The sequence below is a fragment of the Sturnus vulgaris genome, chromosome Z (assembly GCF_052056855.1).
Source record: "Sturnus vulgaris isolate bStuVul1 chromosome Z, bStuVul1.hap1, whole genome shotgun sequence".
NCBI lineage: Eukaryota > Metazoa > Chordata > Aves > Passeriformes > Sturnidae > Sturnus > Sturnus vulgaris.
The window spans coordinates 73351512-73379299 of record NC_142283.1 but is presented as its reverse complement, the minus strand read 5'-3'; the positions used below and the strand labels follow the sequence as shown (position 1 = coordinate 73379299).

Below are 27788 nucleotides of genomic sequence, written 5' to 3'. Positions count from 1 at the left end.
GCTTATCATTTCCAATCCTATCAGAAACAAAACTGCCGCTGCTTAATGCTTCATTACAGGCTGTTATGTGTCTCCTGCACTGCCCAGGAGAGCAGAAAGGAGGGGTCTGACTCTATTTAATAACTGTTTCATGGTTCCTAATTGACAGATAAAAACGCTACTAACACAGTTTCATCGAACATAAACCATGGGCAGGAGCAGCAGTGCCCTTCTGGAGCCAGGGTGGCAGCACGAATTTTGATCCATTATTTTGGCACGGGAAATCCATAATATGCCAATCTGCCACCACAATGACGGGTTTACGCCTCGCTTTTTCCCCCTGTTGGTTTGGGCTTTTGCAGCCTGGGGGAAGCTGTTGGGGAGGGATTTGGGGTGGGGTGGCCAGGAAAGACAGCAGAAGTGAGATGGTGGCTGGTGATTCTTTTCTGAGGGACTGCAGCACCCCTGGCATGGTGCTTGGCATCAAGGATTGGCTTTGCAGCATGTGCCCATGGGGGATCCATGTCTGCCCATGGGGGATCCATGTCTGCTCACCTCAGGACTGTGCCCCATCCTGCCCCATCCAGCCCCAAGACTGTCACACTGTGGTTGTTAGGCTGAGCCTCACAGCCCGGGGAAGATTCACCAAAACTTTCAGCTCTGGTGGAAAAGAACCTATATGTGCTCGGATGAAACAGGTAAAGATGTATTATTGTAATCTGGAGATGCTGGTAAATCAGGGTACTTCTTTGTGCCCTGTGTGGTTAGCAGGATTGGGTAATTCCCTCGGGCATTATCCTCCCTCTTTTTGCTGGCAGAGGTGACCAAGTGACCCAGACTTCTTCCATGCTCTGCATGAGAAACTCCAGACAGAGAAACCCCTGCTCTCTCCAGGAACAGTAATGATAAATGTTGCCATTCAAAAGCCACATGCTGGACCTGAAACCTGTTATTCAAACAACTTGGGATTTGCTTTATCAGATTCCACATGGGGCTGGCACTTAAAAAAATAGTCCTTGGAAGTGAGATTTTTTCAGGGCTTTCTCCTCCCATCATAATAACTGGAAAGTTAAATACCAGCTGGGTGTCCCATAGGTATTTGTGACTGCTGCTGAGGTTGAATTGCGCCCGGGGTGGGAGCAGCCTCACTCCCAGGAGGCATGGGCATGGGCAGACAAGTGTTGAGGGCTTATAGCTCTGTGCAGAGCAAAGCAAAGCTGACGGCCACCGAAGGCGTGCTGAGAGGATGAGAGGTTATTAGTAGTAAGCGCTTCAGGGATAACACGGAAGATATTGATTTAAATAAAAATCATCACAACAGCAGCTCTAACAGTACCCTGTGGGTCACTTGGAGGAGAATCAGAGGCAGCAGAGCTCCAGTGCTGGCACACTCAGAGCATTTCCTAGCTGGAAATACCACGCTGGAGAGAGGCGGGACTGCTGCCCGTGCTCCTGAGCAGGGACAGGGACAGGGAAGCAGGCACTGTGCCAGGGTGTGCATCACACACTGGGATGCCTGAAGAGCATCACTGTAGTGAGCTGAGAGCCTGGACCCAGCGTGACCCACAAGGGCACACCGTGCTGTGTGCAGCTCTGCCGGGATCTGCAGTGCCAGGACGTGGATATCCATGATCTCAGCCAGTTGCACAGCGCCCGTGGAGGTCAGATTCCCATGGTGTGAGTCAGCTGCATTCCTCCCCAGGGTCAGCGAACTGTGCTGGGCTTCAGCGGCCTCGGCTGTCTGCTGCCCCGCCGCTTGCAGTGATTAACTGCTCTGGGGATGCTCGGTTTGGATGGACGGCACAAAGGCTAGGGGTCTCAGGTCAGCTGGGGACAGCTTCAGCTGCTCATCCATGGGAGAGGAGAGGAGCAGAGCAGTTTCTCGGCCACCCTTCATACCGGGAGTGCTTTTATCAATGGGGTGTGAAGGGGTGATAAAACGCCACCAACTGTCTCCATAGACAGCTAATCCATCGGTATGGATTTGTTGTTAGGGAACCCGCCAGGCCCGTGCAGTTCCTTGTGGCTGGCTGTAGCTCTCCTGCCATGGGTACAGCCACCTGCAACACCAGCTGCCCCCATCACGATATGGAGCCGTGTCGGGATGTGCTGTCAGCAGACGGAGATGTGGTGTGAGGTAACAGCCGAGCTGTCAAGATAGAGAAGGTCTCAGCAGTAACAGAAGGGCTTCTCCACTCCAGCGATTTTTGTGTGTGCAGTTGTTAGTGTTTTTCCTCCTGATCAGCCTGCTTCCATGAGAATTGGGTGTTTTGCAGAGGAAACCTCCCATGCCCTTTGGCTTTCCCATGGAATATGGGCAGACCATCTGCAGGACCTGCTGCACAGACAGCTCGGGCTGCACCAAGGTGGATCCGCATTACCAGATCCCTTCTCACTTCCTGCTCAAGGGAATTGAAACCACCTGGAGCAGCCTCCTCCCTCTGGGAGGATACAGCTTCCCTCAGGCCAGCTCATAGCCTGGTTCTGGCATTGAGCAGCATAAGGGTCAATCCAGAGCATCCATGCATCACAGTCAGTGAATGCAGCCTGGATCCAGCCCTGATCCTGCCCACTGGGCTGTCCTGGGAGCATTACACACCTGGGCAGTATCAGCTTCTCTCTGAGGACAAGGCAAAATGAGCAAATTCACCTGCACTGGAATGGCTGCTGGGAGTGGTCAGGTGCCAGGAGCTGTGGCTGGGAGCTCCCCATTGCTCTGTGTGGTACCACAGTCTCTGCTTGTGCTCAGTGACAGTCACTCAGGTTTAATGTCCCTGTAAATTACATGTGTGGGGCTTTTTTCCAAATCAAACCTTCGTGTAGATGTGAAGTTCCCAGTGCAGTGCTGCAACCCTCCAGCAGCACCCCTGTGCTCTGCACACCCCCTCAAGGAGCTTATTTTTACATGGAAAACCCCACATGGGGCAAGCTAAAGGAGAAGCAGCACAGTCAAAATCCAGCTGTCTGGGGCTGCACAAGGCTTACTGTCAGTGAGTCCAAGCCAGTGGTAGTATGAACACAGTGTCAGACAGCATCTGCAACAGGGGTAAGGATATTTCCAGCACTCTTAGAGGCCAGTTTACAATGCTGGGATTCTCTCCAGCTAAACCACTTGGGTTCAGATTTTCACTAACCCACCTCATTTCCTCATTTTTCTTAATCTCCCAGCAAAAATTAAACCACTGGCTGCTTTGACAAGCTCCTTGCCTGGAATTAAATGACTAACTTCTGGCCACTGGTGGTCCTGGGCTGGCTTTTCCTAGGAGGATGGCAGTAGAGACTAAAAGAGGGGTAATAGAGAGTAAAATCAGAACCAAAGAGCTTTGGCCAAGCATGCAGCTTTGTCCTCAAGCATTACAAGATGATTGACCCCAATATCCTTGTGCCATGGGAAAAGGTGGATGTGTGCCACCCCCTGCAGCATCCTTGTGATATGGGATGTGAGGAAGACGTGGGGGCCTGAGGCTGCTGCCTGCCCTGCAGGATACTGCCCTGAATAGATCCCTCTTCGAAGGGCAGCAAAACTGTGAGGAAAGCATTCAGCCCTGATATGAAGACTTCCAATGGTAGGGAATCCTCCTGAGCCTTTGGCAAACTCTTCCAGGTGTCAAAAACATTTACCATTTTTTATGCATTTTTATCAGGCACTGATCTCTTCTCTGTGGTGCCTCACAGGGAATGGCCCTGAGGGAATGGCCTGGAGTTCTGTCAGGAGAGATTTAAGCTGAATATCAGGAAAAGGTTTTTCACCCAGAGGGTGGTTGGGCACTGGAACAGGCTCCCCAGGGCAGTGGTCACAGCACCAAACCTGACAGAGCTCAAGAAGCATTTGGGCAATGCTCTCAGGCACGTTGGGGCTGTCCTGTGCAGAGCTAAGAGCAGGATTTGATGATCCTTGTGATGGTCCTTCCAACTCAGCAAATTCCATTATTTTGTGAAAACCTTGCAGACAGGTGCGTACTCCACATAAAGGAAAGATTTTATTTGCCTTCGCCAAGTCTGCCTGTCCCCATCAGGCACAGAAAGAGTGGAGACAGACTGCTTGGCCCAACCATTTCCTTTCCAGGTGGTTAAAGATAAAAGCAAATGAGAGCATCAGCTCAGCCCTTCAGAGAGGTGACTGTCCAACTCTCCATGGCATTCCTGCAAAGCTTCTCATCAGGCTTGGCTCCCATCAGGCTGGGATCTCTCCTGACTCAGGACTTGGGGAGGGAAAGATCTGCCCTACAGATCTTCACTCAGTGGCTCAAGTCTTCTAAATCCTGCCTTGAGAGACATCCCACATCTTGAAAGGCTTTTGGCCATGTCAGAGCCAACATCCCCATCTTGTAAACCCTCAGCTCAGGCAGAGCTCAGGTGGTTTTCCTTACCGAGATCTATTGGTAACTTTACTTTTAATAGCATGTACGTGATGTGGAGTGGGATAGACCACTCCAGCACTGGCTGGCACGTTATAAATCTCAGAAAGAAAAAAAAATGCAAAGGGCCAGGAGGCTTAGGGGGGGATGGTGAAAAAAAGGCAGAAGAAAGAGACTGTTTTCCCAGAACCCAAAAGCAGACAGGAATGGGGAGCGGGAAAGGCAGGGTCGTACAGCTCGCTGGGGCAGAGTGTGCAGTTGTTTATACTGGAAATGAGTTTCTGTTTATTGCAAACTATGGTGGGGAGACCACAAAGTGAACGTAAAACAAAATGGGAAGGGTGTGGGAAAAGTCAGGGGAGGGGGAGCGGGTGCCTTTGACAAACTCCAGAAGTCACGTCCAGTAATAAATCAAGCCAGGATCTGTCCCGGGACACAGGACCCAGAACATCTGCTTGGGCTGCAGAGAAGCCAGGCAAGCGAGGAGGGATCTCCCAGCCTTGCCTGGGGCCAGGCAAGAGACAGGGGCTTGGGCAGCTCAGCCACCCATGGGTGCTGAGCCCAGCAGTGCTCAAATGTCTGCAGAGGTGACTGAACACCTGGGGTTCACCTGGGAGCTGCACTCGGGGCTGGGGGATTTAAAAGGCATCCTCAGTCAGTCTCTCCATCCTCAGGAGCCCTCCTCTGACTGCTCTGTCTGTGCCTCCATTTCCTTGTAAGGTGACTGACTGTAAGGTGGCACAGGATGCTTTTCTTCCATCTACCACTTTTCCCAAGCCTCACAGCAATTACCACATGGGCAGGCAACTGCTGCATCATTTCAGAGCTGAGGCATGGTGTAGGTGCCACCAGGAAGGGAGGTCCACTGCCCAGTTCCAGGGCAGCAGGAATTAGAATGTTAACAGGGCTGATGGTGAAATGAGAGACATATCCCACAATAACTCCACTGGGGCCAGCAACGCATCCATTCTGTGTACGGACTTTGAAGGTATTAAGTGCTAAAGATTTTGGTTTGACATCTGAATCCAGCTGCATTGTTGTGAGAAGCCCTTGCAGGTTATTGCTCCAGACCAAACTTCCATAAATAATCTATTGCCTTGGGTGTAGTGCTTCGGAAGGGGCGGTGAATGTTTCTTTTGCTGATTTAAGCATTCCCGTCCTCTTCTTCCTTTTCCCCTTCCCTGGAAAATGGATCCTGTTAACCACTGCAGATGACACAACACATGCCAATACATTTGCAACCCATTTGGCTCATAGTGGCAGCTGCTTTCGAGCTACAAACTTCCTCAAGGGTCCAAGTAAAGCATCAGCACGGGGGTGAAACAAAGACAGTGCATTTGCCCAGGGAGTCCTGGCCCAGTTCTTGCTTTTCCATCCCATATTAGTGCAGAAAGCAGGATAGAAAGCCACCGAAACGCAGGCGTGAGTTGCGACCTCATAGTGAAACTCAAAATCATTTGAGTTTCACTATGCTGGGCCGTGGTTGAGCTGCTGTGCCATAAGGCTGTGGGCGCTGCTGTGGGATGTGCTCTCCAGAAATGCCTGTGAACAACTTTCTGGGCATGGGACAGGTACTGATGCTATGCCTCCAGCATCTCCCTGTGGCAGACAAAACCCAAATCTTCCCATATTGGATCCTGGCCAGGTTGAACCTCATGTCACCACTCGAAAGAACCAAAGCTTTGGCAGCATCACAGCATTTCCCCACTTATTCCAGGCCTGTTGCCTTCCTTCTTGTGCCGCTGGTGACTTATACACCATGGGACAGATCTAACTGTATTGGCATTAACCCAGTCAGAGCTGTTTTTTCTGCTTCAGTGGAGGATGGCAAATTACTGGGTAAACCCAGACTGCTCTGCCCTGTCTGGTTTTTGCCAGCATATCCTTGCAGCTCTCATCTGCAGCCAAGCCCTGGCTCTCAGACCTGTCCCAGCTGCTCACCTCATCTCAGAAGGATTGTGAGCCATCTGTGTGCATCAAGAGGAGAGTCCCTGTTGCAGGAGGCATTTTCAGCATGCTCCTGGCTCATGAGAGGGAAGTGGGGCTCATGTGAGCCCAGACACCACAGCATCCTTATGCTGCTGCCAAGGTCCAGACCACGGGGCTTGCTCTTCACCTGTAATTTTCTATGCAACGCTTCAGAGAGCACAGCAAAATCCTTCAGTGACTCTAATAACATTTCTCTCCAAAGCTCTAGGGTATTTCCCCCCCCCCCCATCCCTGTGAAGTCATGCTTCAGGTCTCCTGAAATCCTAGCAAATGCCTCCTAAAATCCCCTGGAGCCCCTGTGACAGTTTATTGAGTCCAGGACTGTTTGACCTTGAGGGGATGAGAAAGGGAGGGGAAGAAAGAACAGCCCTAGGCTTCTCTGCCAAACCACTTGATCCATTGCTGAGCCCCTTGCAGAGACCACAGCACAGCCTGAAATCAGTCCCAGACCATCAGTGGGGTATCTGGGCACAGTGCCTTCCTCTCTCCTCTGCCCTGGATCTCTCAAGTGTCTCCCGCTGTGCTGGGCAATGCTACTGCATGAACAGTGTGGTGTGTTCCCTAAAAAAGCAGCAGTGCCCCAACCACCTGTGCGTGGTGCCCGTCCCAGCATCCCGGCCCCCTCATCCTGCCCAAAAAAGGTTTGTGAGCCTCTGTGTCACAGCTCCTTCCCTGCTGTGGTGCTTGGATTGTGCAGGAAGGTTGCCCACCCTGGGGGGCTGGGGGCTCCCACCATTCCTCATGAAATAATTAAAACGCTGATAACAATATTTTTATATGACAATAAGTGCTTTAAGTGTTTTTTATTTCTTCTTTGTTGTAAGCAAATCGGAGGATGTGTGGCAGGCTGCTGTCCTCCATGAGGCGGGAGAGGCTGTGCTGAGCATCCAGGTTATCGCTGTCGGGGCAGACTTGGCAACGATGCTGCTCTTGCCACTGATCCGGTGCTGATGCTCCCAGGGAAGGTGTGTTTGCTTCTGGGGTTTCATTGTTAAAAGACCATCGATAAATTACAGAGAGTCCGGAGGAAAATTGATTAAAGAATTAAAAGATATTGTATGACCTAAAGGGGAGATTAGGGGAATTTAGTGAGGTGCTTGCTGCGGAGTTGAGCTGGGGAGAGTAGGGAAGGAACAAAATGAAAACAGCCTTGCAAAGGTGGTGATTAGAGCAGGTGGAAACAGTCTCTGCGAGTAACTAAATTGGTTTGTGCCTCACGTTTTGTTTTGCAAATGCTAGGCTCTCACACAGGGGTGGGAAGGGGCTCCCCAATCCGCCTGAGCAGTTGGAGCTGCCTGGCCACACATCCCATAAACATCCCCTGGGGTTTGCCCACTGCTGCTTGTGGGGATTTAAGCATCGAGCCAGGATTTGAGGAAGATGAGCGTCATGTTCATAAAGCAAAGGGCCTTTTTTTAGCTCAATTTCTTTACAGATGGGCTGAATAATGAGACCTCCCTTGAAGCCAGCTGAGTTAAGGACACAGCTATTACTTCCAAATGCAGTGAAGTCTGGAGCTGTGTGACTTACATCATCCCAAGGACCCTATTGCCTTAAGAAAAGAATGAGGCCAGGGTCTGATTCAGGCCTGAGGATAAAAAAACAGACATTAGTAAAGAGAGCAGTGCTGTTAGCTGAGCTGGTATTGCAGCCCAACGCCTCCAGAAATGTCACACTCTCCTGTTTTTCATCTGCTTGAAGGACACATTTTGGGTGAGCTACAGAGACTGATGCTCTTCCTGCCTCCAAGGTACCAACAGCACAGGAGAAGATTTAGGCTTGGGCTGGGAACACTTCTACTGTTAGTGACATGTCTGACTGGTGTTTTCTCAAAGCCAGAGAGTGAGCAGCTAAGGACTGGTGTGGAGACCTCATTTCCTATGATAAATTAGGCATCTTCCCAAATGTCTGTCACTAATGGGCTATCATCACCCCTGAGCTGCCAGAATAGGTGGCTGAGGTGGGATGAACAGCTGGGGCGAGTCAGGTGGCTGCTCTGGATGTACCAAAGGAGGCTGGCTGCTGCTGGGAGGACTCTCACATATCTGGGGTGGGAGCAGCATGGGGAAAAGCTCTTTCTGGTCCTGTGTCAGTTCTCTGCACCCATCTCCAGCATCTCCTTTGGCTCCAGCCCAGCTGTTTTTGGGAGGTGCCTGCAGGTGGTTTCCCAGCAGGACTGCAACAATGACATGAAGCTGGGCGAAGCCACCAGCATCACAGGGGACAGGGCTTTCACACACTCATAGCAGGGCCCTGGCAGCTGAGGGACAGGCACAGGCTGCAGATCAGCCCAGGAGCAGAGCAGCATCTCACCAGGAGATCATGTGGAGCAGAAGGGCAGCCCCAAGGATGTGAGTCACTGACCAGGGGATGCTGGGTCTGCATGAGCAAACCCAAATGCAATCAGGATGGCCAAACACAGGATGAGCAAATGCTCCTCTGCCTGTGCACACATCTGGTGCACCATATGGTACTGATGTCCATTTTTAAGCCCCCTGTCCTGACTGATTCCACAGCAGAGCAGTCAGTACAGGGTCAGGTACCATGGGGTCTGCCTTGTGAGGGGACAGAAGAGCAGACTACAACATGTTCCCTAGCAGAACATGTGGGTGAAAGGAGAGGGTGGTTTTCAATAAATGGTTAATGAAAGGAACTGGCAAAAGCCAGTGTTAGTGTGAGTAGAAAGTGGGTAGGGGATATTTCTACTTACTGCTCGTTCCCATCAGCTCCTCTTGCCCAGACAGGAGAAGCACAAAAATATTCTCTGCTGCAGAGAGAATCAGAAACCTCTTACTTCTTCCTCTCCATTCCCCATGGAGTGAGAGGCCTCTCTGCCAGCAGATACCTCCCTCATGGGGGAAGAGGAGAGCAGAGAAGGGTACATATCCAGACTGCATGTCAAGAGAGATGAAGAGAGAGGAGGCATTTTTGGAGAGCTGCTGCCTGTTAAAGGCAGCCCACACTCCCCCACTGGGAGATAGCTGGTAATATTCGTGGCTAGCTTGTTGCTCAGTGCATGACAAAGTGCTTATAGCTTCCCTCCAGAGGCTCCTCCTGGATAAATATACAACTTCCAGGAGTTCTGGTGGGACAGTTTTGCTGAGGATACATGGCTGTTGATGGCCCCAGTTGTGTCTGATCACACCTGGTATTTTCCCTGTCTTCTCCATCTGGAGAGAGGATGGATTGCTTTCTTGCAGCCGTTAAATAAGGTGATGGAGGGGGCAGGGGCATTGCATGGTGTAGGTTGTGCAGGGAATTTCTGCCTGGAGCTGGGAAAAGAGGGAGGAAGGAATGCTCAGTTCTCTGCTGCATGCAGTGCAGGCAGGGAGGCAAGGGATCCTCGGGGTCCTCAATACCTGAAGAACCCTTGGGATCACCCTGCATTCTCCCTGCAGCACCGAGACAAGAAAGGCACTGCTCTCCCTCTCAGTATACAGGGATGTTTCCTCTCTGTGGCTTTTCCAGCTGAGCTCCTGAAGGAGATTGTCAAAGGTCTGCAGGCTGCTCTGGTCAGGCCTTTTATTGAGGAGAACCAAGGAAGGCAGCTACTTCTCCCTGGAGACCAGAGCTGTGATGTGCTGCCATGTGCACACTCCTTGGGGTGTGGAGCAGTTGCTGGGGAACCCGTGTGTTAGAGGGAAGCATCCCCTGCCTGCATTGCGTTGGCATATTCGATCCAGCCCCATGTCGAGGAGAACAGTTCCCTGGAAGGAGAAATTATTTTGGCAGGGATTGGAAAATCCCATGTAATTCATGCCCTTCATCTTTCCCAACCATTTTAGAAGAGAGAGGCCCAGCATTTGGGTGGGAGCTGCAGGCGCATGAAGCTCTCATCTCCAAATCCCAGCTGCAGAAAGCCCTGTGAATGTCCAAAAACCGAGAGCACATCAGCCCCCTGCTCTCCCTTCCCCGCTGTCTGGGCACGGCAGACTGGCATCCTGGAATGCTCCAGCTCTGAGCTGTAGGCAGGGATACGCTCTCCATCCCCAGAGCCTCCCAAGGCCCCGTTTGCCGGCACTTTTCCCTGGTTTGCTGCACACTGCCTCACCCCAGAGCGCTCTCCGGGTCTCCAGGAGCTGGACGGGGGCCCGGCACAGTCAATCCCAGAGCAGCCGGTAACGAGGTTTGGTCATTACTGCCCGGGGCTATGTGCGAACCAGTGACCTGGCTCTGAAATGGTTTATGTTACATGCAAATCCCCTCGCAGAGGTGTTGGGGGAGGAAAGCCGGCCTCGCCGTGAACTCCCTGGGCTGAAGAGCAAACCCCAGCGCTGCGGAGAACTTCCCGTGCCCGGCGCGTTGCTGCGCTGCCGCATCCCTCCTGGCCGGGGTACCCATCCCAGGGTACCATCCCATCCCACAGCGAGCACCGCAGCCCCAGCCCCGCTCCAGGACTGGCGGTGCTACTGTTATACACAAAACAATAATCAGCTGCCGTAACGAGGATGCAGAGTAGCTGAGCTGGCTTCCCTGCTGTTGTGCCGGCTCCAAGTGGAAACAGCTGCATTTGGTTTGGTTAAATGTTTTATTTACTCACAATTATCCCAGATAACAGGTTTGCTTTCGTTTGTTCAATATTTAATATTGTTTCAGAGCAAAGCTGCTCTTTGGTTTCTGGTGGAGGACTGCAGGGTCAGAAGGGATTTACTGCTTTGGTGTGGTCCCAGGTGAAGGGTGGAGGTGTCCAGCATCCCTGCTGTGCATCACTCCCTAAGGCACCCGGCCTAAAATGCTGCCCCATGGGAATAAAGTCACCTCCAGGAGCACAGCTGGGTTTAGGGCACTGGTGTGCTCAGCAGGATGGGCACTTCCCTGGGTCAGCAATGCTGCCAAGCACCAGCACTGTTGGAGGGAGGGGGAACAAGAGGGTCTGTCATGAGTTCCAGCTGCCAGATGGCTTTTTCTGCCTAAATCACCTTCCCATAGCATCCTGCACCTTGGGGAGCATCTCCAGCAAAGGCTGCCATTCCAGACAGCCAGGCCACCCCATGTCAGGGTTGCTAGAGCCCCTCTACTCTTGTTATTTCCTCTCACAAATCAAGGTTTGTGAGGTTTGCTTGATAATTTTCTGGAGGCTGGAGAGTGCTCAGGTTTAAGGAGCATCTCTGCTGTGCTGGAAATAGCACAGCCTCATTCAGTGCAGGATGGAACAAACTCCAGTGAGCCTGTGATCACACTGGGAGCTTGCCCCAACACAGGCACAAAGTGGACTACTGGACTCTTCTCTTCTCTTCTCTTCTCTTCTCTTCTCTTCTCTTCTCTTCTCTTCTCTTCTCTTCTCTTCTCTTCTCTTCTCTTCTCTTCTCTTCTCTTCTCTTCTCTTCTCTTCTCTTCTCTTCTCTTCTCTTCTCGTAATGACTTGCCCAAAAATTTACAGCATTGCCTCTTGCCATTGCTCACTGAATTTTCTGCAAGGGAAATGAGAAAATCCATAGCTTGCTTTATGAGCCCCAATCAGTGTAAAACAGGGCCTTTTAGAAATTTATCTGTTGCTGAGTCTACCTTTTTCTCTAGCACCTTCTTGGGGAATAAATTCTTGCTCTTTGAGGCTGGGGAGATGGCTCTTAGGTGGCAGCAGGGTCAGGGGTCTTTGGCTACAGCTGCAGGTGTCCCTGGCCCATTTTGGGAGCTACCAGGGAAGTGCTGCAGTGTTGGATCTGAGGGCTGGGCTAGATGCTGGCTGAATGTGGGCAACTCTGGGTGATAATCTGGGTGATCAGCTGGATTGCCTTACACTCCAGAGGGATATATCTTCAGAACCTAATTTTAAGGGAAAGGAATGTCTCCTTGAAAATGTCTGCTTCCTAAGCTTGGGGTGGCTTAGACTGAAAGGGAGAGACATAAACCCTGTCTCCATCACTTGCCCAGGTCACCCAGGAGGTCAATGAGAAACAAACCCATCTCATCCTGTGCTCCTGCACCCCTGGGTTCTCTCTCAAGGGAATTTTGCTGCATCAACCAAAAAAAACCCCAAAAACAAAAATAAAAACAAAACAAAAAAAACCTACACAAAACAAAAATAATAATAATAAAAAAACCACCTGCTTTATCCCTCTTGAAGAAGTGTGGTTATGAACATGATGTTCTAGAACATAGGGAGCATCACCTGCTGTCCTCTGCACCCCTTCTCATTTTCACACTTATCCAAGAACAGATGGTCAAGGGGAAACAGAGAAAATTCTAAGCTTCACCTCCCTCCCTTTCTCCAGCAACAAAACACAACCCAAATATTTGGGTCCATGGAAGGGACCGTCCCCAGCCATAGCCATGCTGCATTCCAGCTCCAGTGGCGCATGGCAGACAGATGCTCCCCTGTTCCACCTGGCACTAGAAATATGATTTATTCATCATTGTTTTCTTTGTTGTTTCCTACCAGCCTCTTGTACACAAACAGGCTTTTAGAAAAGCGGCTTTAGATAAATAATACATCATGCTGGCAGCCAGCATGTGCACAACAAAAGCATCTGTGTAGATGCGTGTGTGGACTAGCAAGGTCTGCTGCTCTCGTGCCCACGTGCTCGGTGCTGGCATCTCATGCCCAGGTGGATTCCTGTTGTGTGCTGTCCAAGCCTCTGCAGCTTTGCTTTTGGTCAGTTGGGTGGCTTTTTTTATGTATTGGTACATACCCCCCCACCAGTGGTGTGAAAAAAAAGTCGTTGGGTGATGATCTGGTCCCACCATGGGCACTTGGGGTGCAAACAGCAGGAGTTTGGTAGCAGAACAGCATTGGTTGTGGGGCTGTCCCTCCGTGTGGGGCAGCACGGGGGTCCTGCCCATGTGCAGGCAGGCTGTGTCACAGCTGTACCTCTAGCTCAAGCACATGCTGCTGTCATGGACCCTGGAGTCTTTGCTGGCCCAAGACCGAGATGATGAGTTATGCAGGTGACCCCAAAAGCACACTATGGGCTCATTATCCCCCATCAGCCCAGCGCCTGAATGTGCCCCCAGTGCACCAGAAAAAATACCTCCTACAGAAGTGTTTGAGAGGCCTCTTAAAACTTTTATTGGCGCTATTTTTTGTATCCTTCCACCTGTGGAGCAAGGCATCTTTAGTACATTCAGCCCTCAGCAGGAGAGGAAAATTATAACTGATCCATTTCAGAAACCTCTAAAAGTGACCTAAAATAACTTTTCTATATATAAAAGTGTCATGATTTTAATGTCCATTATCTCATGACCTAGCAGAGCTAGGAAAAGCTCTTGTAGATCATTTTTAGTGGTTTCTAAAATGGATTGGTCACACTTTTCCCCTGTACAGTGGGACTGAGGGTACAAAGACAACTGGGCTTTAGAGATGAGGATGAAGACAAAAATCTGTTTCTGTGTTGGTGTATCCAGAGCTGTTTCATCTTGAAGGACTGCTCGTGGTGGTGTCCCCAGCTGAGCAGAAGTGCTGAAGCTGGTCAAGTGACAGCTATTTCAAAAAAGCTGGAGAGTCAGAGTTAAATCATGGGGCACTGTGTGGTGGAAAAGCCAACTCCACCCCTGCCACTGGTCTTTTCAGGGATCTGCAGAGATGATGACCCTGGCACCAGCTTTCACTGCTGTGGCAGACCCAGATTTTGCTGGAGCATCTCACAGTTTGTGAGCCATGTGCCCAGATGGGACGTGCTCAGCTCTGAGCCTTTCTTCACCTCACCCAGAGCTTTTGCAGTGAGGCTGGTTGCAACCCAAGCCTCTGGGAAGCTGCCACAGCCAGGCATTAAATATGCTGGGCTTTCAGAGAGGACATCAGCAGAGCACATGGGAGAAGTGGCTCCCTGCCATGCAAGAGGTTAATAGACAGATTAGAGAGGGCAGGCGCTGTTTGTGGCGAAAGGAAAAGAGCTCTGCTTTTACAGAGTTCAGCAGCTCCATGAACCAACAGGGATGTAAATATTTGCCAGAATTAGGGAGGCTGTGGGCAGGAGCCCAGGGAGGAGTGCCCAAGTAGCTCAACGTGTTGTTTGGGCTGTTTCTGGTGTGGGGCAGGTGCTGAGAGCTGGACGTCGTCTAAGGGAGGATGGAGAAGGTTGGAACAGGACACCCCACACCCAGAAGCACAGCCCAAAACCTCAGGGCAGAAAAAGCCTTTAATGCTGCTCCCTTGATGGCTTTGTTTTCCTCCACTGCCTTTCTTGCTCTCTCTGTCAGTCTGATGGGCTGGCCCACCTCCAAAGACAGCATTACAGAGCACTGGATCGATTGGAGCCTGCAATTTTATTTGCTGTCTTTAAGAGCCTTTGATGGGCAGCATGAGCTGTGCCAGCGAGTGCCTTTTCTGGGAGAGGAACAAGGTTGCATCTTCCATAAGGAGATGAGGAGCCTGCCACCAGCTTGCAGAAGACACAATGGTTGGGTGGGCAAAGAGAGCCCTCGATGCAGCAAGGCAGCTGAGAAGGGGCTTGCAGCTCTCTCCTTTGGGGTGCCTGGCAATGGTGGCCGTGGTGACCCGTGTGGCGTGGTGGTCACATTTCACTGGCCTCACACTGCCATGAACTGTCTGCCTGTCAGGGTGTAAAGTGGTGTAGCTGCCTGACAGCTCCCTCCCGGGATGCCTGTGGCTCTGGGACTGATGGCTCTCTGGAGAGATGGAGGCTGCAGGAGTGTCTGTGTGAGACAGCTTGTGTCTGCCCAGAAAGAGAGGGCAAAGGCCAGGCTGAGACAGGCTTCCTACAGCAGCTTCCCTTCGGCTGCATCTGCCCTTGAACTCTGCATCAGGAGGGCAGAGATGCGAGGATCATTTTGTCTCCCTTCCCCAGTCTCTCCTTCCACCCCTGGCTTGCTAAAAGACCCCAGAGCGTAAGAGGTGGAGCACGCTGGAACAAAAGGTTGGGGCTGCTGCTGGGGACCAGCCTTGAAGCAGAGGGCAGGATTTTCACGGCATTCAATGCTGTGGAAATGGGGCATCTTCAAAGGCTGCTGCAGAGTGGGGATGGAAGCAGGATAGAGAATGGGCAGCCCCCCCTCCTCCTCCCAGCAAAACGAACCTGGAGGAGTGAGCCCTCCCCAGCCTCCTCAGCGGAGGAATTAGCACAGATCATGAAGAGCCAGATCCGGCGTGATGCTGGAGACAATGGAGATAAATTATCCTCGGATGGACTAATTGTGGCGCATAGCAGTGCAGCATCTTGGGCCGTGCAGGACTCCGGGAATGCCCAAAAAAGCCCCGCCTGCTTCTGCCCGGCTTTCTGGCCACTCCCGGTTAGGAGAGGAACAGCTGAGCGCAAGCAGCAAGTGGGAGAGTCGCCTACAGTGGCATCCCCAGTGTCCCCAGCATCCCTAGGCAACATTCCCAGCCCCGTCTCGATTTGGCTGGTGCCGGGCAGGTGCTGTTAGCCCACAGTGCCACCACGCGGTCACCTGGCACCCAAAGGCTGTCCCCAGCACCCCTGCACCCCTTCAGCCCCTCCGGGACACCTCCCGAGCCCCCCATCTCACCCTGAAAAGAGCAATGCTGCCTTTGCAACGCCCAGGGGAGGCAGGGAAGGGGTTAAGGAGCCTGCGGGGAGGAGGAAGAGGATGGGGCTGTAGCAGGGATCAGGCCCTTGTCTCTGGGTTTGCGATTAGCCATTCTGTTTTGATGTGGAGGGTCTGCTTGAATAATTTAACCGGGAGGGTCATTAACCAGGCTCTGGCCTTCGTCTGTCGGCTGAAGGCTGAAATTGCCATTAGGAGGAACACTCGGAGCGGAGCGGCACAGCCTTCCCTCCCGCCGGCCCCTCCGTTCCCTCTCCCTCTCCTCCTTGCTCCCTGCTCCCTGTCTGCTCTACTTGGCTCCCTTATCAGCTGCTTGCGCCCTCTAAGCCCTGCCCCAGGGGCGCCGGGGGTGCGCAAACCCCGTGCCTCAGTTTCCCCTCTGTAGAGTCCAGTCGCAGCTGGAGCTCGTTCCATCCCCAGAAAGCTGTGCCCCGAATGTGCCATGCCGGTGACACCCGGGCTGTGGGGCTGAAGAGGCACTGAGGCTGCCAGGTCTGCTTGGTTTGTTTCAAACCGCCTGCTTGGAGAGAGGAGCATGTCCTGGGATATTCCCAGTGGATGGATAGGGATGAGGGCTAACAAAGGAAGGGAAAGAGGGAGCAGCACAGGATCAGACAGCCTTTCCAAGGGGAATCCTGGTGCACATCTAGCCTAGGGAGTGTATTTTATGGCAAGGCGCTGTGCCAGGGTGCTGCTCTTAATGATCAATGCAAGTGCCTGGGTACCAAGAAGAGTTGATTTCGGTGTCAGATCAGGTAAGATTTTTACCAACAAGGGCAAAATTTATCAGCCAAAAGGTATCACATCTCATTCTTCACATGCACTGTCCCTCAGCATTTTGCAGAGTTTTTCTGCAGCTCTTACTGTGCTCCTGCAAAAAGCAGAGTGCACTGCACGTGTCCACGAAAGCCAAGTACAGAGTGAACAACTTCGCTGGGTTTAAAATCCTCCTCTGCCTCTAACCTCTAGGATCAGCTGGTGAGACCAGAGGAAGGCTGCTTCCACTGGGTCATCCTGTCTCCTGTTGCCTCTGTCTCTTTGGAGGCAGTGCAGCAGAGTCAGGGATGCTCTTCCCCATGCCAAAAGCATTAACACTGTTAGTCCTCCTACAAAGCTAGATTTTCTCTGCTGGTTTCACATTGTTCCTCCTCATCTTGCCAGTGGTCCGTCTTCCTCCCTTTGGTGACCTCTGATCGTTTGGAGGATCATCCCTCAGTAAGTTTATCACTCCCCAGGGATGTGGCAGAGAAAGCTGTGAGCAGTGTAGATTAATGGGGTCAAGAGAGCAGCACCTCCTCCTCATCAGCAACATCTCTGTCACAGCCTTGAAGACAATTTCCCCTGGTACCTGCAAACCGTCTCTGTCACTCCATCCCTCATGAGAAGCAGCAAGCTGCCCAAGGAGAAGGTGAGCTTTGCACAGCCCAGCCCTAAGCAAGGTGTCATGGAGGACCTCAGCAGAAGACATGGGACAAAGACTCCCAGATACTTCCAGCAGCAGAGAAACACAAACCAGGCTCCCCTTGCAAACTCTCCCCTCCCAGTCTGGCAGCAGCTGGGAGTGGAGGGTCATCCCTTTGCTCAGAACTTGGTGATGACCACACCTCAGCAGGTAATTTCCCTTTCTCTTTCCCTGGCAGCCCCCCCGAAGGAGCCAGTGCTGATGTGCCGGTCCAACAACTACCCGAAGGGTTTCTACTGCAGCTGGCACCTGCCCACTCCTACCTACATCCCCAACTCCTTCAACATCTCTGTCATGTAAGTGTCTGGGAAGAAAGGGTGCAGCGGGGTGAGTTTCAGTCCCCGCAGCCTGGAGCAGGTCTCAAGTAGTGCCATGAAGTCTTGGGGCACTGGGTCTGACCTGTGCTGAGCACATGATATCAGAGTCCCAAAAATGAGCATGGGGAAGGATTTTCTGGGGAGGTACAAACTGGATGTTTGGGACCAGGACTTTATGCCAAGAAAGTTTCAATTTCCCTAGATAGGACCAGGGAAATCTGCATCTCCCAGGTCCCCTTTCCATGCGTCCCAAGACCCTCCTCTCTGCACCAGTTGTCTGTAGTGGATGTTGTGCCCACTGGTTTTTGGCACATTTGGCACATCCATGCTCTTTTCTGGTGTAAGCTGGTCGTTGTTGGGCAGCAGCAGTGTCTCTCACCTAGAACTGGCCATGGCATGGCATCATTCCCTACCCGGAGCCCACGTTCTGGCACAGCATTTATACAGGCTGATGCCGTGTATTATCTTCTGAGGTTTGTGTCACCATCAGAAAGGAGACCTTGTTCCTCTCATGGGAGGGCCAGACCCAAACCCAATCCCAGCAGGGTCCCATTCCTTCCTTGGGGCCAGCATGAGGACATTCACTGAAGCCTCTGTGTTGTAGGCGTGGGAGAAAACCTCATACACAGGAGCTCACACAATTCCCTGGCAGGAGGAAAGCAGCCCTTTGGCTGCAGCAAGGGCTGGTGCATGGGGACCATTGTCTTAGTGAGGATGCAGAGCTGCACAGTGTGCCTCCTTCCTCCAGCAGCTTGGGTACATCCCCAGGCAGGTAACAGCTCTTCTCACCTCTGCTTTCCAGACACGGCACAAAAGACATGGTCTGTGAGAAGGATGCCATTCCCAAAAACAGGTGTCACATCAGATACATCCAGCTCTTCTCCACAGTGAAGTACAAGGTGACTCTGACAGTCACGAATGCTCTGGGCAAAAACTTCACCACTCTCACCTTTGATGAATTCGCCATAGGTAACTTCCACAGCAGCAGCTGGCCTCTGCAGGGTGGTGTTGGGGTTGGCTTGCTCTAGTGTCGTCCATCATAAAGTTGGGCAGGGAAGGGGCTGGCTGTCCGAGTGGAGATCCTGCCTATCCATGGGGATGGGGTCTGAGCCACTCTGGCATCCTCCCTGTGCCCCTCCCATTCTCAGAGCCCTGAGCATCCTGGGGGAGCCAGGCAAGATGCCCACAGGCAGCCTCCATGCTGGTCACATCAGTGGCCTGGTGTCAAGTGTGGTCCCACCCCTAGTGGTCCAGATCACCCATGGTTGCCGAGTTCTTCCCTGTTTGGGATGCTGGAGAAGAAGCTGCCATGTATTAGGGCAGAGAGCTGTGAAAATTGTGAGGTCCAAATGATGTTGCCATTCTTACCTCTCAGAATGTCCCTAAAGGAGAGGTTTGGTGTTTGTGCTGGAAGCAGAGTTATGGGAATTAGGATTGGAAAAGAAATTAAAATGTCTCTTTCTCTTCTCTCCATCCTTAGTCAGGATAAAGCTCTCCAATAGTCCAGTTCCCCCATACTTAATGTTCTCCAAAACACCCTATTCTTTCTTTTGCACCTGCTCACTGCCCCATCAGAACAGCAGATGCTGTGCAGTGTGGGACAGGGAGCAGAAGCCTGTGGACTGGGGTGAACATGTCTTAGGCTGTGCCACAGGAATGCTTCCCAACCATGTCCACGGCAGAGATACTCCCCTGACTGTGAAGGGCAGGCATGAACTGAGCAATCCAGTGCCAAACACAGCAAAGCAGGGAGCTTTTGCCACCATCCAAAGCCGGATTACAGTTGGCACTGTGACATCCTCAAAGAACAGGAAAAATAGGAGAGAATGGAGTTCAGGAATACACTGAAAAACAATTTTCTGGTTGCATGTGGCAATTGCTGAACCTGAAAAACAAGTAAGTGAATCATTCAAGTGCAGCCAGTGGTTGGTCTTTGCCTTCAATGAGCTACATATCTCAGCATGGAGAAACTGGAAGTGCTGGACTGCAAGAAGAGGAGCTCCACTGCTATACCAGATTTTCCCTTTGTATCCCATATCCTGGAAAATATCAAACAAGGCACCAGCTCTGAAGAGAGCAGGGAAATAACTTTGGAGCAGAGACTGTTCTGCTATGTGTTTGCAGCCATAGTCCATACCTGCAGCTTGTGTTCATCAGTGCATCGGGAATGCTGATAACAAGGCAGGGAGTTTAGCAGGGAAGTGGTGGAATTTCAGTCACTTGGGTGCCTTTAAATGGAAATTGTTGTGTTTGGGGAAGATACACTCCTTAAAAATGAAGGTAACCTCCAGCCTGCAGGGCCCAGGACAGCAATTAAGCAACATTTTCCAAGTTCTTTGCATTCCCTCCTGCAGGAGTTCAGGGCACCCTGTTGTAACATCTGTATCCCACCCATGCCCTGCCTAGCTTCCCAAACATCTGGTCCTCTATCCAGCACACAAGGGCAGTTCCCCTGGGGAAGCACACCCAGCTGCAAGCCTCGGGCATCCCAACACCAGCACAAAGCTGGATCCAGCCCAGCAGTTTGAACTCGGCCCAGGTCGGAGGAGTGGTGAGCAGAGGCCAGCACTGCCCCAGGCTAGCATGGGTGTACTATTGCTGCCTCTTGCACGAGTGCCTGGAAGGGTGCAGGGTGCCTGGACACGTCTCAGCAGTGCACTGAGAGGTCAGACCACCCAGCATCACTTGGCTCCAGGATGGCACTTGGGGAAGGGGTGATGGGCTGACGCTGATAGGAGAGGCCATGTCCAGCACCAGCCCACTCCCATAACCACTTCAGTATCCAGTGGCCTTAAAATCTCCATATTCTCTACGAATTCTGTGGAATTCTCCTTCCCAGGATTTGGTACAGATGCCATGCATCAGCAGCACAGGCAGGGTGGTGACAGAGTGCTGAAGCAGGCATTGTTTTTGGCTTAGCAGATCATTACAGCATTTGCTGCTGCTGCTGAGCAACAGCCACCCACCCCGAGTGGAACTTCTCCTCATGCCATCCTGGTTTTAAAACAAGTGCACTGCATTGCTGCATTTTGCTAGGCAGTTTTGCCCCAGGTTTCCTGATCCTTGCTGAAGTTCAATGTCTCTTCCAGATCTCTTCTCTGCAGCTGCAATCCAGGACTGTGTCCCAGCGTGGGCAGTACTGGAGGTGTGGATCTAGCATCAGTAGGTTCTCTGGGGATCTCAGCTGGCCCGATGAGTTCTCATCTGGGAGATTTTTCTGGGTTTCCCTTTGCTAGATGAAGGGTGAAAAACCTATGACTCAGGGCAAAGCTGCTGCTTCGGCTCGTTGAGAAAATGCTGAGTGGGAACATTGCAACATCTGCACACATCCTGCTAAAATGAAGAGACAGTGTCAGCCAGGACCTGTGTGATGCTTCTCCTGAAATCCCTGGACTGTGGTTGTCAGAGCCTATCTTGTGTTTTCCCCTTAGCCTAGAGAAAAACATCATACCTTCTGCATGGAGGTTCCAGTGCAGCCCCGATCTCCTGCCCTGCTGGGGACAGAGCAACTCAGAGCCAAGGAGAGAGCAATGCAGGGCAGGCAGCTCTCCATCCCAGAACCATGTGAGCTGGGAGAAGACCCTCTGCTGGGTCAGACCACCCACCCAGCCTGGGCAAGCACAAAAAGCCCCCTGGGAAGGAATCACCTCCTTTGGTTTTGCTTCTTCACTCCTTTCTCCGTCCCTGGAGCCTGCAGCAGAAAATCCCTTCCTCAGCCACTTAGAAGATGTTCTCTAATTGAGTGGAAAATGACTCGTACTTGCATTTGCTGTCCTGAGCCCATGCCTTGCTGGTGGTCGTGCCGTGCTGGTTATTAGCAGCCAGCTGTGAAGGGTCACTCTGCATTGTCATTTTCAATGATAGCTGGAAAAGGTTTTCCAGCCCTCTGGCCCCTATCTCCTATTGGTAGGAGATCCGGACTGCCTTCCTCCTCATCTTGCTCCTGCAAATTGTTTTTATAATTACATCTTCTGCAAAAGTATTTATATTAATAAAGGTGAGTGTGAGAAGGTCTTGCAGAGCCCTACAGACATCAGGGCTCTAGCCCTAGGGAGGAGGAGGTGGAAAAAGACTGTAGGGAAGAGGACCTGGAGGCAGAGAAAGATGCCAGGGGGGAGTGAGGTGTAAGGAGCTGCCACCTCTTTCATGATGGCTGGAAGAACAGCACAGGGATTTTTCGTTCTCTAGGATACAACCACACCTTCCTGATTTGTGCTTCAGCCCAAGAGCTGGTTTTTGAATCCCCCAGGAAAGCCAGGACAGCAGCACCACACAGAAATACCAGCATCCTGCCTCAGCACCTTTCTTCTCATGTGATCCTGGGGAAAAATATAAGATGCACAGTATTAAAAGGTGGAAGGCAGCCTTAGATGGGGCCTTGTAGGTGTGAATACCTTCTTCAAATGTGCTGCCCATCCCTTATGTGACCTTGGGAAGGTCATCTGATCCTTCCAACTCCAGCTCTGGGGTGATGAAGATGCAGAGCATCTCAGAGAGGCTGCGTGATGCCCATGTCTGTATGAAATTCAGAGTCTTTGAACACAGGTATACAGTTGCCTAAGCAGAAGGTCAGTTCAATTCATACTACTTAGGGAGGCAGAATTAAATTACCTAGACTGACATTTGGCTAAGACATGGAGTTTAATATCCCTCTGCTCATGGAAAATGCCAGGGGATATTTAATGGCCACAAGGGATCCATTTTAGTGCTTGTTGGAGAGACGGGATGGGCGATGGCCCGCTCCATGCCACAGGGTCTCAGCTGCCTTTCTGAAGCACCAGATTCATTTTGAGACATGTCTGACAATAGCCAGGGGCGATGGATAGCTAAAGACTCGCAGTTAAGCGTGAGCGTGCAGCGCCTTAAGGAGAAGCTGCTCCCTCATGCTCTTCTTGCACTTCAAGCCTTTGCCTAGACACAGCAGCCAAAAACCAAGCAGGAAGAACTGTGAGTAGCCTCCTGGCCAAGTCCCCTTCCCAGGAATGTCTGATGATGCTCCCTCAGCTCTGCAGGATAATATTACATCTGGTTTTATAGCCGCTTAACCAGTACTCAGCCTAATGCCCATCATCCATTATTATTATTACTATTACTGCTTTTATTACGTTACTGCCTGCAGGCCCTCAATGAGGACAGGGCTCTATTATGCTTGCTGATGTACAGCCAGACAGCCCCTGCCTCACCATGTGCAGGCTGAATGGAGGCAGACAAAGGCTGGGGAAGGAGGAGCACTCATCCCTGTCTGCAGGGTATAAAGGACTCCTTCAAGGTCACATAGAAATCGGGAGACTGGACACAGCTTGTCTCCCCTCACTCCTCAGCTGGCCCCTGTGGGACCAGTCCAGGTGTTTCCCATGATGAGCACAGCAGGATGAGGTCTGTCCTAAGAGACATAGGTTTGTCCTCTCTGGACTGGCTGCCAGAGGCATGGTCCTCTCTCTTGGCTGTTGTGTCCCCTCTGCCTTGGAAGGACATGGCAGGAACAGTTTTGGCTTTGTGGTTTTAGAGGAGTTGGCCCTGCTGTGCTCTCTTGTGTGGGCAGGAATTCTGTGGATGGAGGGACACGTGAGGAGGTACCACGGCCTTTTGGTTTTCCTGTTAACCCGCAGTGGTGTTTGAAGGCTCATGCAGCCAGGAACATGCTCTTGAAGCCGAGGCAGCTCTCCTCTGTGCACCAGCAACAATGCCCAACTCACAGGAGAGGGGCTAGGGGTCACACCCCTGCAAAATGGGCAGGTGACTCTCACCTCAGCATCAGGGCACTTCTTTTTCTGATTTCCTTCAACAGTCAGTAGTATTTCTCATTGCTGCCTAAATACATTTGCCATGCCCAACTGAATTTAATCATGCCTTCAGGCTGGCATACTAAAAACCAAGGCCAGGCCCCCTGCATTACCCCAGGGAGTATCCATTGCATCCATCGCTAGCCCAGCACTTTCCTTCCCACTTCCCCGCTGCAGAGCTGCAGTTCACAGTCATCTGCATTCGTTCAGCCAAACAGACTTTTGTTTTGCAAACCCATCCTGCTGAGCCAACACTGGATTTATACTTTTCCGTATGCGTTTGGACTCCAAGTCCCTGTCGATGGAAGCTGATGTCCAGCCCCAGCCCTGGGATTCAAAGCGAGTGGAGGAATTGCAGAGCCATCTGGAGTAGCTCAGCACAGCACAGCCCAGCAAAGCATTCCTGCTGCCGAGGATAAAGCTGTAAATGGAAAATTGTGCCCCATCCTGCCACAGAGAGGAGTCCGTGGGAGTTGGGAGGTGGCACCAGGCACTCGTGGTCAGGCTCACCAGCTGACCAGCCACTGCCAGAGCCTCTGGGAGCATCCTCTGAGTATGGAGTGACATTGGGAAGGAGGAAGCTGTCCAGCCCTCCTCGCACCCGCTGTAACAGAGGGAAGAAGGTGAAAGCCAGGGTGGTGGTGAAGATGATGGTGATAAAGAACTGCAGCAGGGTGTGTGCCAGGGTGCTGAGCAAGAGGAGGCTGAGGACAGAGAGGTAGTGATGGGCAGTGTCTCGGGGGAAACAGGTTCCACCAAGGTAGCTGGGCTGTGGCTTCATTTCAGCACCCTCTCTGCCTCACCTGCAGACCAGAAAGTGTCTTCTCAAAGCATCACAGGCTGGTTCTCCTGAGAGAAGGAAGCAGTGGCAGTGCAGGGACAGTTGCTGCAATGCCACCATCATTCTGGAGCAGGGTTGGCAGCAAGCAGCTCACATGTGACTCCACTTGCAGCAGACTGGCCACGCATCAGCACCTGATCCCATTGGAGTGAGGGAAAGATGCTCTTCACACACAGGGCAGGGCTGCAGGCAGGCTCAGGTGACGAGGGAGCAGCTCACTCACCACCACGTCCTTCCTCTCTCAGGGTAAGCAAGGCTCCTGTGAGGGCATCACTTCCCACCCACAGCAGGTGAAACCTGGAGTCAGCATGAAGAAGACTTCTGACTGCAGGGCAGGAGCTCTGCCAGACAGAAGGGGCTCCCTACAGTCCCACCATCCCTCCTCCACCCTTGGGAGGGGAATTTGATGCTGACATCTTGACAGGCTTCTGCTCAAGGTGGTCAGAGCCTGGGGACCATTGTTCAATCCAGAAATTTTCAGGTCAGGAGGGATCCACTTGCCTATGTGTGGACTTGGAAGGGCGTTATGTGCCTTCCCAGGACATGAAGACTTACGTGCACTGCTATTCTTGGAGTGCACAGAGAGCCCTCATCCACCTCTGGCACAGCTGTGTGCCTAGCTCCATGTGTCCAGCTCCTTCCTGACCATGATTAAAGGATAAGCATGGGTGTACACAATAATTTTTTAGCTTTGCTATTGCAATTGGGAGTTTGAACTGTCAGGATTTGATCAAACCCTTGGCAAGGAGCAAGGACTGCTCTGTAACAGGCAGCAACATTCATTACAGCCTGTCTGTGATGAGCTTCCGGCACTCTGGAAGTAGCTGCAACATCAAAGCACATTGCATAGCTCACAGCCAATTAATATTCACCTGAAATACATGTCAGGTAGCAAGAAAATATGCCCATATCCCAAAAGCATAGCAGGGCAGTGAGAGAGATAGAGCTGGGGTGGAAGGTGACCAGGCCAATCCTTCTCCCTTAGTAAAAATGATGTGGCAAACCCCAGCCCTAAACCCAAGGGCCAAACTCTGCCACATTATTGTGAGGTAAGTGTGGGCTTGAATGAGTGTCAGACTCACAGAAATCAGCAGTTGTGAGGGAAGTGCAAGATTTTGGCTTGGTGGGCTCCCCATCCTGATCCCATTAACCCTGTGTAGGAGGGATGTTCTTTGCCCTGGCCCAGTTGTTTCCATGGGTCTCCAGTGCTGTCACCTCCTTAATGGTGGTATTTTGAGCCAGGACAGCCATACCACTGACCTGGACAATAAAAGGTGATTTGCATTTAATTAGTTTGGGGAAAGGATGCATGTTGGCTGCTCCTCTTGGAAAGCACATGGTGCAAAGCCCAGCCAGCTTTGCCAAGGTGTATAAAGGAAGTATGCTACATGCAAAGCTTTGCCAACCACCCTCTCTTCTTCTCTTCCAGTAAAGCCAGACCCTCCGGAGAGCGTGGTGGCCAAACCTGTGCCCAATAACCCTCGAAGACTGGAGGTGTCATGGCAAAACCCCTCATCGTGGCCTGACCCTGAGTCTTTCCCACTGAAGTTCTTCCTGCGGTATCGGCCTCTCATCCTGGACCAGTGGCAGCATGTGAGTGATGCTGCACTGCCTGGGATGTGAGGGAGAGGGGCGAGCTGGTCACTGGGAACGAGCTGCATTATAGAAAAGTGTTCAGGGACAGAAAAAGATGTATATTTACTGCCCAGGTAACATGGACCCTGTTCCTCTCCTTCTCTTTCTCGTTGCTTTTCTCTTCCTCTCCATCTTTTTTGTAGCTCACACTCTGCCTACAAATGGCTCCGCAGCCTCTCCCTGCTCCACGTTTTCATCCATGGCCCCTACCTACTTTCCATACATATGTTCTATATAAAACTTGCCAACGAGATGTAAAAGGCATTTAAAGTATAAATGTCACCACATTTAAATGTGCCTCTGCCACATTTAGATTTTGAACTGGAGATAAAATACCGCTCACCATAACTCAGAGCACAGTCACCGAGCAATTGCTGCGATGTTATCGTATTTCTTACTTTTATTTCTTGTTTCTTTAAAAAAAAATAGTCAGTGAAATCCTTGGCAGTCTGGAGGACAGATTTCATTTGTTATTGCAGGAAGATAACAAACAGGCTTTTTTTTTTTTTTTTTGCCTCTGTGTGCTGCTTGTATGATCAAGCTGTGTAGGAAAACATTCTGTGGCTGGAGAGGAGGTGCTTCTACTCTGGCATAGCTCATCCAGCATCCCTTCTGTGCCCAAGCTGGGCCAGCTGAAAGCCAGTTAGGTGTTTTGCTTGATAAAGAATTTTGCTGAAAAAAAATCTGAAGTCAAATAAGAGGCAGCACTGGGTCCGTGGGCACCCGCATCAAATCGCCAAGTGGGATTTTCTTCCAGCCAGCACTTCCTGGGGGGAGAAACACGTGGGAGAGTGGACGGGAGGTTTTGCTCATGGCTCTGCAAGGTGTCTTGGTGACTTCTTGAGTTTGCTTGGATTTTTTGATGAAGCAGCACCACAGGTTGTGTTTCAGATTGCAGCATTTGCTGATGGCTCTAAAAATCAGAGGGTTTTCCTGCCTCTCTCTTTGCCCTTTGCTTCCTTCCTAGTAGTGGGAGAGCATCTGTGGAGCATCCAGAGGGGTTAGAAAGCATAAGTGGAGCTTGGGTATTAGTTTTCTGTAGATTGTTTTTTGTTTTTTTTTTTCATCTGGGGAAGAAATTCTCCAACTGCAGAAGCTGTGTAAAAAGGAGACTTAGTGGGAACTGCCAAACACAACAGTTTTTTTTCCCAAGGTGTGCAACTGTTATGGAAAAAGCTGAGGTTTTTTTACCCTGCCACAGTCTGATCCAGCCAAATACCCGGGTTTGCACCCAAAAATGGTGGGGTAGCCACTGAGCTACCTTCTACCTCAACATCCTCATAGTGGCTGGTCCCTCCATCACTGGGTGTAGGATAGCATAATTGCAGAGTCAAGCCATGCCAGTCTCCTCTGGCAGAGCCCTGAGGGGATGGTGTGGCCTCTCCATCAGTGCAGTGTCCATCAGGCAGGCAGTGATGGTGGGAAATGCATGGAGGTGTTGGTGACACTGGTTGCAGGGCCACCACAGTTGGAAAAGGCAGTAAAAACTTAACTTCTTCTATATAAAAATAGCCTGAGGTGCAGAGGTCAAGGTACCAGCTCTCCTGGTGGGTACAGAGATGGCTGGGAAGGTTTCATGTCCCAGCATTTCAGGAAGGCGCAGCAGTCGGTGCAGGTTACTGCTTTTAATCAATATCCCCTTGCAAGAGACATGTTCCTCATCACTGACTGATGGAGAAGTGTGTTTGGGGAATAATTTGCTCAGTGAGCAAGTGCAAGCATTCTGTGAGTGAGGTGCCAGCCTTGTTTTCTGACTCCCTGCCCTGCTAGCTGGGTAATGAAAAATCTGATTTGTGGATGATTTGAGGAAAACTGCCACTATTCATCAGATGAATTATTTGCGAAGCCTAATTCAATCATTTCCCAAACACCAGAGAAAGGCAGCACTGCAGCAGCTGGAGCTACTCTGACCCCAGACCCCAGTGGCACATTCAACCTGCTTAGCCCAAATGCAGGCATTTG

At 51.4% G+C, this 27788-nt stretch overlaps 1 protein-coding gene across 4 annotated transcripts in view; it reads left to right on the top strand.

Moving 5' to 3' along the window:
- The window catches only part of CNTFR (ciliary neurotrophic factor receptor), a 204188-nt gene that overhangs the window by 164009 nt on the left and 12391 nt on the right, over positions 1 to 27788 (top strand). For all 4 annotated transcript variants that reach the window (XM_088156858.1, XM_088156860.1, XM_088156859.1 and 1 more), the window contains 3 exons: positions 17429 to 17546; positions 18370 to 18536; positions 25621 to 25784. In XM_088156858.1, the coding sequence (XP_088012984.1) occupies positions 17429 to 17546; positions 18370 to 18536; positions 25621 to 25784 (449 nt within the window). The remainder of the gene's footprint in view (positions 1 to 17428; positions 17547 to 18369; positions 18537 to 25620; positions 25785 to 27788) is intronic.